This window comes from Petaurus breviceps, unplaced genomic scaffold (assembly GCF_028583685.1).
Source record: "Petaurus breviceps papuanus isolate PSGF00001 unplaced genomic scaffold, PetGlider_PUasm1.0 90537, whole genome shotgun sequence".
NCBI lineage: Eukaryota > Metazoa > Chordata > Mammalia > Diprotodontia > Petauridae > Petaurus > Petaurus breviceps.
In genome coordinates, this window is record NW_027187271.1 from 1,317,355 (window position 1) to 1,330,515 (window position 13,161).

A 13,161-nucleotide genomic window follows, 5' to 3' on the forward strand; every position below is an offset into this window, starting at 1 on the left:
GTGTGTGTGTGTGTGTGTGTGTGTGTGTGTGTGTGTGTGTGTGTGTGAGATGAATTAAAAGAACATGGTGAATTGAGAGTTGGCCCTGTATATAGAAAAGACACATAATAACAGTTTGGTTTTTGAGTAGGATGGGGAATTCTTGAACTAGTCTAACCTTTCACGGTGAATTAGGATGGGCTGCAGTGGGACTGGGAAAAGCAAAAATGGGATTAGATAACTACTTAGCTTTTGGGACCCAGGCATCCTGTTCCCTTCTTTCTCCAGACCAGAAAGAGACCCATCTCATGTATTGTCTCTTTCCAAAGTGTGGGAGGTTTGTACGTGTCTAACAAAGAGAATAACTTCAATTTAAATTACAGCCTCCTGTATGGTTTCCTTTTTCCACAATTCATCTACACTTTCTTGTTTCTCCTACCTCATATGTGCTCCATTTGTTTCTAACAACCTGGGCAGAGAGATTTAAGAAAGGAAGCAGAGGTCTTCATCCTTCTTACCATTAACCACTGACCCCAGAGGTAGTTTTTTTTTATTTCTTTTAAACTTAAATACACAATAAGAAAAGAAACATTATAACCTTAAATACTAAAATTTAAATACAAAATGAGAAAAGGGAAAAAAGAACATTGCCATGTACACATTAGAATGCAAGAAAGGATTCAAAATATACAGCAATAAATTTTCATTTCAAGAAAGCCTATATAATAAATACTACACATTGTTTTCAAAGCTACCCATCTTTTCTTTGCTTCCTTGTAAGTTTTCTTTTGTTCTCTTCTGTGTACTTTTTACTTTGTTCTTTCCCCTCCCCCCAAGAAGGCTATGATTAAGTATGGATATTTGTCTAGATATAGATAATACACAAGCACAGATATACATATATGCATATACATACACACAAGCATAAATATATATAGACATACATTCATATGCATCTATGTAAGACCATACTATACTTATCTGTCCTCTGTTTCTCTGAGGATGGATAGCGTCTTCCCTCATAGGTCCAAATCTTTCCATATTTTTCTAAGTCCACCAACTCATTGTCTCCTGTACCACAGCAATATTACAGCCTTATATACTGTGTAGTTATTTTAAATAGTCTAAAACAATATTGATTAATATGGCTAACATAAAGTGTAGTTTCCCTATTTTTCTCTTGTGATTAAATCTATTTTAGCTTTAATTTTGTTTGAGATCATGATTACTACCCCTACTTTTTCTTTTCCTTGACAGCTTCTGCTCCTGATATTTATTTTATATTTGTGTGTTTATCTCCTATTGTGTGTATCACCTACTACCCTGCCCTCCTATTACTTAACCTACCTTCTCATCAAAGATCCCTCCTTTATCTTCTTCCCCCCATCCCTCCCTTATCCTCTCCCCCTTCCCTATTCCCTTACCCTTTTATTTCTTTCTTAATTTAGAATACTTTTATGCCCGTCTAGATATATATATATATATTTATGTTTGTGAATATCTATGTATTTGTATGTGTATAGTTCCCTCTTTAGCCCTTTCTCAGTGAGAGAAGGGCTTTAGCCCCCTTCCCCTATCTAATTCGTCTGTGTCAGTTCTTCTTTTCACATCCCATTTATATAAGAATTATTCTCTTTACCTTTTCTTAGTTTACTTTTTAGTATCAAATCATACTCAGCTCTATTCTTAGACATATGATTTATATTTCTTCTTAGAAAAAGAAGTCTGTCCTTATTGAGTCCCTTGTAATTAGTCTGTGATATTTACCTTATATTTCTCTTGGATCTTGTATGTCAAATTTTCTATTGATTTCAGGTCTTTTTGCAACCAAATCCTGAAAGTTTGGCAATTCAGTGAATATCGTTTTTTGTTTCCATCCAAGAGTGTGCTTAAATTTGCTGGGTATATTTTCAGCTGCAACCCCAGTTCTTTTGCTCTTTGTTATATAGTGTTCCAAGACCCACGGTCTTTTGGTGTAACAGCCACTTCTAGGTCTTGTGTGATTCTAACTGTCCATCATATTTGAGTTGTTTTTTTTTCCTTGTTCCTTGTAATAGTGTCTTCTCGAGCTGAGAATTTCGTGATCTAGCTATGATATACCTGTAGGCTTTCCTCGTAGGATCTCTTTCGGGTGCTGATAGGTAGATTTTTTTTTCTTTTTATGTCTTAAAAAGTCAACAGTACATTTGCATTGAAATAGTCCAATAACAGAGGAAATGAAGAAAGTTTTACCTCTTTTCTCTGATTAAGAGATTGTGAGAACTTTTAAGAGTTGTGAGAACTTTTTCATATATTCTCTCTTTCCTCCTTCCCATCTTCTCATTTTTGTATCTTTTACTTTTTAGATGCCCAGATCTTATACCTTATTCTTTCTCTCCAGTGGCATAAAAGCCTTTAATTTCTCTCTTTTAATTCCTATTTCTGCAAGCAAAAGAAGTTTCTACCTGGCAAGTACTTTTCAACTTTTTCTTCCTTTCCTTGGGGAAGGAAGGAAAGCCTTGGAGAGTGGCTTAGTGTTCCATTCCTGTCAGGATAACTACATCTTACCTTTGAGTACACTTCTGAAATTTTCCATCCCAGTTAACTCAGAACTTAATCGATTCTTTCCAGAATTTGCAGCAAGCATTTATTAAGTGCTGTGGTACCAGACACTGCACTAAGTGCTAGGGATTCAAATATAAATAAAACAAAAAAAGACACTTCCCTATGCCTACCAGGATTCCTATCAATATCCTTTAAGGAGCTTCCCTTCTCAGTACCTCTAATATTCTTCCTATTTTTGGTCCCTCTCTTTCAAGTACCTTATTTTTCATGAGAACAGGTTTCTCCTCTATTTTCCATCATACTGTGTCAATATACAGCCAGCTCTTCCCTAATTATCTCTGGATTTAATTTATCCAGAATAGTTAATTTATCCTTAACCATGGACCCCTTCTCAGAATAATATTTTTAAATGTATATGATAAATACATAAGATTACAAAAGAAACCAATTGTATTGAAATCATTATCAAAATATTAAAAATTCCAAGTTCACAAACTGCGAGAAATCTATCCATGTATCCCAGGTTAAGAACTCCTGGTCTAGATTCTTCCCCTCTCTCAACTGAACCTTTCACAGAGTGGCTTATGAAGTAATTTTTCATCCTATCCTTACACTACCCTCTTCCGTTAGGGCTGCCGGTCATTTGGCAGCATGTAATGGGGGAGGCAGGTGGAAAAGCTAGAGGCTTGGGCAATCCACATACTGGATAAACAGCTCCCAAGTTTTTAATGTAGACAATAATTGGTACTCAGTATAAAAGTAGGTTTTGAAAAGGGCAGGGGTAAGTAAATCTATCTTTTCTTCTTCATCCCCTCTTAAGGAACTTTACCAGATGTGAAGGGCCCCTGGTCACCATTATACTAAGGACCATATCTGATAACTGGTGACCCCTGGCTCAACCCCTTACACCAGCCTCTGCCTGAAGAGAGCCATCTCCTCTATAGCCTGTCCCCAGGTATCTGGGGGACAGATTTCCAGGTAAGCTCTGGGATGGAGTGAAGGATCAAGGACCTAGTCTAGCATCTCCAGAGAGGTCCCTTTGGGAGCCAGAGAGGAAAAAGGAATGAGATTTATTTAACTTACCGTTTTTTTTCCATCTCCAGGTTATCTTCCTAGATTGGTTTATCTCTCGTCATCTTTTGTTGTGAATGGCCCTAAACAACTGTCTATAACCCAGGTATTCTAAAGCAGCCTCTTAATTTTATTCCTGGACCCTAGTGCCCTTGATTGATCCCTTTCTCTGATTTCTCATTCCCCAGTGCACCATCTTCCTTGTTTCCATTTAAGTGTTTGGATATCAAGTGTCAAGCCTCTACCTTCCTGTCACACTCTAACCAACTCCTCCCAGCTTCCAGCCTTCAGGAAACTCAAGCAACTTCACAATGGCAGCAGAAACTCTCAACTTTGGGCCAGAGTGGTAAATTGGGACCTATTCTGTGAGGGTAGAAGAACCATGGGGAGAAGGGAGGGATTTCTGCTACTTATATTTGTTTTCCTACCCTACCCTAGGCTTCGGGCACTGTCAAGTGGGAGTAGTGTGATCTCCCCACCTCCTTCCCCTGCCATGCCTAAATATAAGCTGGCCGAGTATCGTTATGGGCGTGAGGAGATGCTGGCACTCTATGTCAAGGAGAATAAGGTGGGTAGGCTTCCCCAAAAGAATCTACCCAGAGAGAAACTATTTTGTTGTTTAGTGTGCATACCTCATTAAGGAAGTCTGTGGGGATATATATAGTGTCTCAACTTTTCTACTTCTGGGACTAGCAGATCCCAGATGAATTACAGGACAAAGAATTTGCTGCGGTATTACAGGAGGAACCACTGCAGCCATTGGCATTGGAGCCTCTGACAGAAGAGGAGCAGGTGGGGCTTAAGAACTAGATAACTATATTTTAGAAAGTAAATGGACAGGAAAAATCAGATACCTGGTTTTGAGGAAGTGAAGTGACTTCTGAGGGTGGGGTATTAGGGTGGACTTATAAAGAGCCAGGTGCTGGGGAAGCAAGTTACAGTAGGTTCTCATTCCCAACACTGCCTCCTTCCTCAGAGAAACTTCTCCCTGTCAGTGAACAGTGTGGCTGTGCTGAGGCTGATGGGAAAGGGGGCTGGCCCCCCACCAGGTGGTATCTCTCGTGGCAGAGGCAGCACAAGGAGCCGAGGTAGTAGGGGATTACTGGGATTTCTGGTAGGGTGAGGGAAGGGGGTCAGTTGATTCTAAGGATTCCTAATAGTGGAGTCCGGTAGTTTCCTCTTTCAACCAGTTTATGGTGTCTAGACCCTCTTCTTACAGGCCGGGGCAGAGGTGATAGTGGCTTTTACCAAAGAAGCATTGAAGAAGGAGATGGAGCATTTGGACGAAGTCCTCGGGAGATCCAGCGCAGCCAGAGCTGGGACGATAGGTATGGTCTGAAAAAAGAGAGGTGTATATAGATAGGTAATAAGTTGGTCAGAGAGCTAAGGTCAGTTGAAGGCCTATTGTTTTCACCTACATTTTTTTTGGACCCTTTATTAAGTTCACTTCTGGTCCTGTGTCTTATTCTTACTTCCTTCTCCACCCTCCCCCGCCCAGTTCAGATTCTGTTTGTCTCAAATATTCCTTTCACCTAGGCCTCTTCTCTCTAGTTCTCCTTTATCCCCTCCGGCTGCTTTCTTAGTACAAAATGGCTAGGAGTTTGTAGAACTCTCTGCAGATCAGAGTAATAGGGATTTTTTCTTTATTTGACTTGACATCTTCTTCACCACTTTATCTCTTACAGAGGCGAGAGGCGGTTTGAGAAGTCAGCAAGGAGAGATGGAGGTAACAGAGGATGTGAAAGAAGTACAGTTGGGTTAAGCCTGGGAGGGAAAGGGGTTGGGGACTCTTCCTTGAAAAAAGCTTTGGGAATCATCATGCAAAGGATGAATGCCTCATTTTGTAGTAAGGTTCATATTAATGGGTCTTCCATATACTTCTGCCCCCCCCCCACCCCTAATCTTATTCTTTCCCCTACTCCCAGTACGTTCCGGGTTTGAAGAGGGAGGATCGGGTCCCCGGAAGGAACATGCCCGCTCAGACAGTGAGAATTGGCGTTCTCTACGGGAGGACCAAGAAGAAGAAGATGAGGGCAGCTGGCGACTCGGGGCAGGTCCCCGTCGAGATGGAGATCGATGGCGTTCCACCAGTCCTGGTGAGGGGATAGAAATCCCTGCTGCTTTAGAGTCCCAAGGCAAAGAATGGAGAATAGAAAATCCTGAGAAGATAAAAAAGTAGTTTCTTGGACTTCAACAATTTTTCCAAGATTATTGAGGTCAGTCAGAACTATAGAGTTCAGATACTGATCCTTTCTCTACCTCTTTTTGCTTTTCAGATGGCGGACCCCGATCTGCTGGCTGGCGGGAGCATGGGGAGAGGAGAAGAAAATTTGAGTTTGAGTTGCGAGGGGAGCGGGGTGGGGGTGTCGAGGAAGAGGGGCGGGGTGGGGGAGGCTCCCACCCCCGGAGGTCTCGGGGTCCTGATGGCTTTGATGATGACAAGGATGGACTTCCTGAATGGTGTCTGGAAGATGAAGATGAGGAAATGGGCACCTTTGACTCATCTGGGGCCTTCTTGCCCCTTAAGGTATCTTGAGGGAAAAACTGCACTGGGAGAACTGGTAGTAACTTCCACCATGACTAGGTCTTCTCATTCTTCACCCTTCTTCCCCCAAAATAAATAAATGGTATGGTACAGAAAGGTCCCAAGGAACCAATCCCTGAGGAACAAGAACTAGACTTCCAGGGTCTAGAAGAAGAGGAAGAGGAGAAGCTGGATGGGCAAAATGGAGAGGGAATTGAGTCAGGTAAGACTGAAGAATGGAATGACCGAGATGGAAAACTTGAAAGGCTAGGGAATAAGATAAAATATTGTGGTAAGTTTACTGAAAGTGATAGAATCACATTATCTGATCACTGTTGGGGTGAGCCCACATTTCCAGTGCTGGAAATAAAAAGTCTATATGCTTCCACTGAATAGTTGTGTAACCTTGGGCAAAAGATGATGACTTCCCTGGCTTCATTTTCATCACATTTAAGCTATTTATTTTGTATCTTGTTAAGTTCTGTGATTTTTATGATACTTTCCTATGTCACTTCTCTCTTAGGCATGGAGCCAGGCCCACTACCCATCCAAGAGGAGAAAATGCATCCTCCATCCCCCCTCCCTACTCTGGATCCTCTCTGGAGACCTGATGGGGAAGGGGATGAGGCTGTTGAGAAAGATCTTCCAGTGTTTGAAGGTAGTAAGTAGAAGGCAGTAATTTTAGGGATTGGTGGGAACACCTTGGGGAGGAGTAATGGACGGAGCAGAGCTTTTTGTTTCAGTTGCTCTAGAGTTCTGTAGATGAGTTGTGTGGGCATATGTTGCTCCTCTATTTTCCTCATCCTTTATTTTCCTCATCCTCCTCTTTTAGGGGATGAAACTAGGTTGAACCCCGAGACAGGCTCACCACCTGGTTCTCCTGGAGACACAGAAGATGATGAGGGCATGAAACATCTGCAGCAGGTGATGAAGGGACTGCTTGAGCACTTCCTAGGCCATAGGTCTGGTCTTTGCCCAATTTCAGTTTGCCACGTCCCTAACTCTAAATGACCTTTTCCATCTTTCTGCCCCTCATCCTGCTCTTGCCTCAGCTGTTAACCCCATGTTTTTTCCTCCTGGGGTCCTAGGAGGCAGAAAAGCTGGTAGCATCACTACAGGATAGCTCCCTAGAGGAGGAACAGTTCACAGCTGCCATGCAGGGCCAAGGACTTCGACACTCAGCTGCTGCCGCTGCTCTTCCACTCAGCCATGGGGCTGCCCGAAAGTGGTTCTACAAAGACCCACAGGGGGAGATTCAAGGTATTTCAGAGGGTGAGGGAGTTGATAATTTGGTCTAAGAAAGGATGAATTAGAAGTTGGAGAAAACACATCCACATACTAAGTTCCTCTTCACCTCAGTGTTTCTCTCTGGTCTAGGTCCCTTCACAACACAGGAGATGGCAGAATGGTTCCAAGCTGGTTATTTCTCCATGGCATTGCTGGTGAAACGAGGTTGTGACGAAGGTTTCCAACCTCTGGGTGAGGTTATCAAGATGTGGGGGCGTGTACCCTTTGCCCCAGGACCCTCACCTCCCCCACTGCTGGTAAGCACATTTAATATATACTGCCCAGGGCACTAGGGTTTGTATGAAAGATACCTCATGAGTGGTAACAGAGAAGACCCAGGAAAAATTTGGTTAGGAGATAAGAGAAACACTAAGGAAATGAAAAGGTTAGGAGTTCCTTGGAAAGAGGAATGTTTTCCTTCTGGAGTGCTTTCCCGTGGTCTCTAGTGTTCTCTTTTTGCTGCCACATTGAGCCTTGTTGCCTCTGTGTTTCTGTCTCTTGTCCATCTCTCAGGGAAACATGGATCAGGAGCGGCTGAAAAAGCAACAGGAGTTAGCAACAGCTGCACTGTACCAGCAACTGCAGCACCAGCAGTTCCTTCAGCTCATCAACAGGTAGTCCTGAGGTGGGTGGGCAGAAGTAGGGAGTCCCTTCCCTCAGCTCTTTAGAACATAGATTTGAAGTTGTGCCACAAGGATTAGAAATTGACTGTCCTACATACTACCCAGCCGCCAGTTCCCACAGTGTGCACTCCAGCAAAAGGCAGCTATGGGAGACCTGACGCCTCAGCAGCAGCAACAGCTCACGGTGTTTCTGCAGCAGCTACAGGCTCTCAAACCCAGGTATAACCAGGACATGAGATCTCTCTCCCCTCCCCTCTGTCCCCAGAATGTGAAAGGAAGGGTCATATTTAGGAATAAGATTAGAGGCCTAAGTCAGATTTATTCCTTCTCAGAGGTGGGGACCAGAACCTCCTTCCAACGATAAACCGTTCCTTGTCGGTGCCAGACTCAGGCACCCTCTGGGATTTGCATACCTCAGCTTCATCACAGTCAGGTATGTATATGACCAGGCAAGGCCATCCGAGTCTTTCCCACCTCTACTCTGCCACTCTACAATTCTACCTCCATCTAAAAAAGACAAAGTATCCACTTTGCTATCAGAAAGGAGTCTCAAAAATTATCTTCCTTCTCATTCCTTGCTGGAAAGCAGTTGATTCCCCTTCACATAGAGTAACATCCATCAGAGTCCCACCAACTGCAGAGGCCTGACCTATTCCATTTATCTGATTCCTGTGATGCCATCCCTTTTCTGAGCAAAGGCCTGCAGGGTAAAAAGTTCTCTCTTTGAAAATCACTCTTTTCCCCTTACCTGCCTCTTTTCAGGTGGTGAGGCCAGTTTGTGGGACATACCAATTAACTCTTCGACTCAGGGTCCAATTCTAGAACAACTCCAGCTGCAACATAAAGTGAGTCGCTTTAAGGCTGAACATAAGGGTGGGATTGACTCTAAGGGCCAAAGGGCAGGGCTCTGTATGGTGTTTTCCTTCTCAGCTCCAGGAGCGGAGAGACGTGGAACTCAGGGCAAAACGAGAGGAGGAGGAACGGAAACGCCGGGAAGAAAAGCGGAGGCAGCAGCAGGAGGAACAGAAACGGAGGCAGGAGGAGGAAGAGCTGTATCGGCGCAAGCAGGTAGGGAATGTAAGGGTGCAGCTCCTTCCAAAGACCAAAGATTAAAAGTCAGGAGCTTTAGCTTCATCCATTCTTAAAGAGTTAGGAAGAGGGGCGGCCAGGTAGCACAGCGAGTAAGAGCACCGGCTCCAGTGTTGAGAAGACCTGGAGATCGAATCCCAGGCTCAGACACTTAGCACCCACCCAGAAACACCTGGCCGTGTAACCTTGAGCAAGTTACTTAACCCCAATTGCTTAGGGGCGGCCAGGTGGCTCAGCGAGTAAGAGCACCGGCTCCAGTGTCGGGATGACCTGGATCAAATCCGGGCTCAGATACTCAGCACCACACCCAGAAATAACTGGCCGTGTAACCTTGAGCAAGTTACTTAACCCCGATTGCTTTAAAAAAAAAAAAAGTTAGAAAGAACCTAAGATGCTGTCTAGTGAAATCCCCTACTTTTGACTTGATGAAAGCCCCTTAACTTAAACATGTCGTTCTTCCTAGGTTCGGCAGCAGGAACTGCTCTTAAAGCTGTTGCAGCAACAGCAGGCAGTGCCTCCATCGCCAGGCTCCCCTCCTCCACTCTGGGCTGGCCTGGCAAAGCAAGGCCTCTCCATGAAAACCCTGTTGGAGCTACAGCTGGAGGGTGATCGGCAGTTGCACAAACAGCAACATCGGGAGCCTCCTCGAGCTCAAGCCCCAACCCAGCGAGCAGTAAGCTAGAGCCAGATCTGAGCAATGCTTCTATAACCCCTTCTTTGAGGTCCCCTCATCTTTTTTCACTGTCTTTTCCAGCCCATCTCATCTATACCATATATAAGAGTGATACCTTAGAACCTGAGGGGGACCATCCTCCCTATTGTCTTCAGCTTCCTAGGGTGACCTAGAGCTTGATGGGAAGTCAAATGCATCTAGAAGTAGAGAGACACCCAAGTGCTTCCCCTCTCACCCCCCTCCACCCCATCCTTCCCCTTCATATCCTGTTTGTTTTGTTTTGGAGGTAGTGGGGGTTACGTGACTTGCTAATCACACAGCTAGTAAGTGTCCGAGGACATATTTGAACTCAGGTCCTCCTGACTCCAGGGCCTGCACTCTATCCCCTGTGCCACCTAGCTGCCCCTGTCCTCTTATTGTAAAGCCAGTTTAATTTTGAGAATCTTCCATTTTTTTATAAATATGTGTCCTTCATTTTCTCTCTTCCCTTCTCCTTCCCCATACAAATACCAAGAATAGGTTTCTCCACCCAACTCTCTTGGCAATTGTTAAAGCCCTTCTATCCTGTTGTCTTTACTAATCTGATTCTCCCTACTCTCTGTGTCTCTGCAGCATGGGGGCCTGGGCAGTGCCCCTCTATCCCAGTGGGTTGCAGAGGCAGGACCCCTATGGGGTGGACTAGAGAAGAGCGGGGGCAGTGGAAGTCTGGGGCTCTGGGAAGAAACACTCAAGGGCAGCAGCAACCTGGCCAGGAGTCTGGGTCTCAAGAACAGCCGAAGCAGTCCTTTGCTCAGGTAGGTGTGGGGCCTAATCTATCCTGGGACAAAGGGGGAGGAGGGCAGGAAAGCAGCAAGGTGAAGGATGGGGCAGGGTCAGCTCTGAGCCCTGACTTCACTCCGTTCTTCTGATACAGTGATTCCTATGGCCACCCTTCTGGCCGACCTGGGCGAAAGAAGACAGATGAGGAAGAGAAGTTGCTGAAGCTGTTGCAGGGCATTCCTAAGCCCCAGGATGGCTTTACCCAGTGGTGTGAACAGATGCTTCACACGCTGAGCACCACCGGGAGCCTAGATGGTATGGACAGGGCACAGTGGGGGAGCCAGGGCCCTGTGTAACCATACTCAGGTGGTCCCTGATATTTCCCACAAACCCCTACAGTGCCTATGGCTGTGGCGATCCTGAAAGAGGTGGAATCTCCCTATGATGTCCACGATTACATCCGGTCCTGTCTAGGGGACACATTGGAAGCCAAAGAGTTTGCCAAACAATTCTTAGAGCGGAGGGCCAAGAATAAGGCTAGTCAGCAACGGCAGCAGCAGCAGCAGGTGGGGGTCCAGAGGGACTAATCCTCGGCCAGTGGGGGACCAATGTTCTTTGCTCTGTTTATAAGACAATGAAAATTATGTCTCTCAGCTTTTCTTCTGATCTTCCCCTGTCCTTACAGGAGGCATGGCTCAATACAAGCTCCCTACAAGCTGCTTTCCAAACCAATCACAACACGAAGCTAGGCCCCGGAGAGGGCAGCAAGGCTAAGAGGAGAGCACTGATGCTGCATGCAGACCCCAGCATCCTGGGTAGGTATGGTGGTTGGGGATCCCTTCCTGTGGAACCCAAATCTGGTGGGGAGAGGGTGCGGTATGTATGAGGGCTGTAGGAGCAATGGAACTAGTTGTTGAGGGTCTGAGAGGATATTGAATTTGTTTTCAAATCCCTTACTCCCTGGCCCCAGGCTACTCCCTGCATGGATCCCCCAGTGAGATCGAGAGTGTGGAGGACTACTGAACAGCCCCCCAGCCCCACCTGAGGGGGGGGAAGGAGGTGGCTTGGATACCTGGGACCCTGAGCCTGGCCAGGTTCCTCCTGGATAGGGGGAAGGCAGAAGCTGGAGGAAAAAGAGGCAGAGTCCTCAGCACTTGTTGTTACAAACCACATGATGCACCTTAACTCACCCACCACGAGGCACTTTACAGATTTGGGGGGGGATTGGGGGGAGGGGAATTTTTTTTTTATTAAAACCTGAAGAAAATGTTAAAAAACAAAAACAAACCTAGACTTCCCCCTCCCCTCCCAGTACCCTTTCTCCCCTTCGGGGGTTGATGGGTTTGGGATCTGATTGGGGTGGCAATGGAGTCCCAAGGGTCCCTTTTTAAAAAATGACGAGAGGGGAGGGTGGGTTCTGATTTAAAAAAAAAATACAACACTGTTATTTGGGGGTGATAGGCAGGGACCTGCCTAGTCCATGTTCCTCCTCCCCTAGGCTGCAGTTAGCCTTTGCCACCCCATACACCAGCCCTCTGTGTAACTGGAAGCTTGGGCAAGAACAGTTTGCACAGTAGGGTTTCCTTTGACTTTGTTGGACCCACTGTGAACTGCTTGGGGTGGTTTCTGTGATTCTTGCTGATGTTTCTGGGGAGCAGGGGCTGAGGAAGCCATCCCTGCTCTGCTGCTTTAGGGGTAAGTTGCACAAATCTGATGGGCCCACCAGCCTGTTCCCCTTGGCTGGTTAAGTAGGAATGGGGCCTTGTGTCAGTGTTAGCCCTGTTAAGGGAGCAAGAAGCAGTGGCCTGAGTTGAGGGGCTTTCTTCCATCTCTGCCATTTGGGGGGTGGGGGGAGGGACTAGTGCTGGGTAACCCAGTTCCCCATATGAATGTATTTTTTGGGACATGGCACCTATGCCCTATGCCCTACTCAGTTTTTGGCAGAAGGAATAGGAAACGGACAAACCTCTCCAGCAGCTGCCCTCTCTTTGAGGTAGAAGAATAGGAACATGGGGAAAGGCAGCTTGGAGATGGGGTTTTGGGGTGGGGGCGAGGGTTAGAGGTGTGCTTCACACAACTTAAATTTGACCAAATTGGAGAGGAACAAATGGTCTCTCTCTGCTCCCCTCTCCTTTTTACAAATACTGTGATGGAGGAGGGAAGGGAGGATATCAAGAAGACATGTTTGTCTGTCTTGTGTAAGGGTAGGTTGAGATTTGTTTCTTTTTTCTTTTATCATTTAATAATTCAGCTGGGTTTCTTACATTGTCTCCCCAACATTATCCACACTGCTCTCAACCCCCCAGAGTGCACAGTATTAGGCTAGGGTTTTGCCTCTACCTCCCCCTCATGAATGTACTTGTTCCCCTACCTTGGGGGAGGAGGGGAGGGGGAAGAGCAACATTACCCCCTTGGATCCCATATTTTTTAATTTTATTTTTGCACCAAAGTGGCAACTGGTTCAGAGTTGGTCATGGCCTTGGGTGGGGGAAGGCTCCCCTACTTGCTTCCCCTTGGCTTCTTCAACAGTGTTAGTGTCTGTGTAATACTCTCTAAAGCAATAATGGGGATGGGGGTGGGGGATGTTTGTTTTATTTTTTGTTGCTGCTGGC

The 13,161-nt window shown here is 45.7% G+C and overlaps 1 protein-coding gene across 5 annotated transcripts; it reads left to right on the plus strand.

Moving 5' to 3' along the window:
• The first annotated feature begins 1,462 nt into the window (after nucleotides 1–1,462).
• On the plus strand, nucleotides 1,463–13,155 carry GIGYF1 (GRB10 interacting GYF protein 1). 5 transcript variants are annotated; one of them, XM_069063254.1, is made up of 26 exons: nucleotides 1,465–3,501; nucleotides 3,627–3,700; nucleotides 3,783–3,940; nucleotides 4,033–4,162; nucleotides 4,291–4,386; nucleotides 4,571–4,682; nucleotides 4,799–4,922; nucleotides 5,280–5,320; nucleotides 5,520–5,690; nucleotides 5,871–6,121; nucleotides 6,233–6,341; nucleotides 6,642–6,779; nucleotides 6,951–7,042; nucleotides 7,207–7,378; nucleotides 7,496–7,662; nucleotides 7,919–8,019; nucleotides 8,134–8,247; nucleotides 8,361–8,461; nucleotides 8,791–8,873; nucleotides 8,959–9,096; nucleotides 9,581–9,790; nucleotides 10,403–10,584; nucleotides 10,704–10,864; nucleotides 10,949–11,115; nucleotides 11,235–11,364; nucleotides 11,520–13,155. In XM_069063254.1, exons 3-26 carry the CDS (start codon nucleotides 3,906–3,908, stop codon nucleotides 11,570–11,572), a joined length of 3,078 nt encoding a protein of 1,025 aa, XP_068919355.1. In that variant the 5' UTR covers nucleotides 1,465–3,501; nucleotides 3,627–3,700; nucleotides 3,783–3,905; the 3' UTR covers nucleotides 11,573–13,155. The 5 variants fall into 5 exon arrangements, with proteins under 5 accessions (XP_068919360.1, XP_068919355.1, XP_068919356.1 ...); XM_069063255.1 differs by having other exon boundaries at nucleotides 6,642–6,776; XM_069063257.1 differs by having other exon boundaries at nucleotides 1,466–3,501; nucleotides 4,814–4,922.
• The last annotated feature ends 6 nt before the right edge of the window (nucleotides 13,156–13,161 follow it).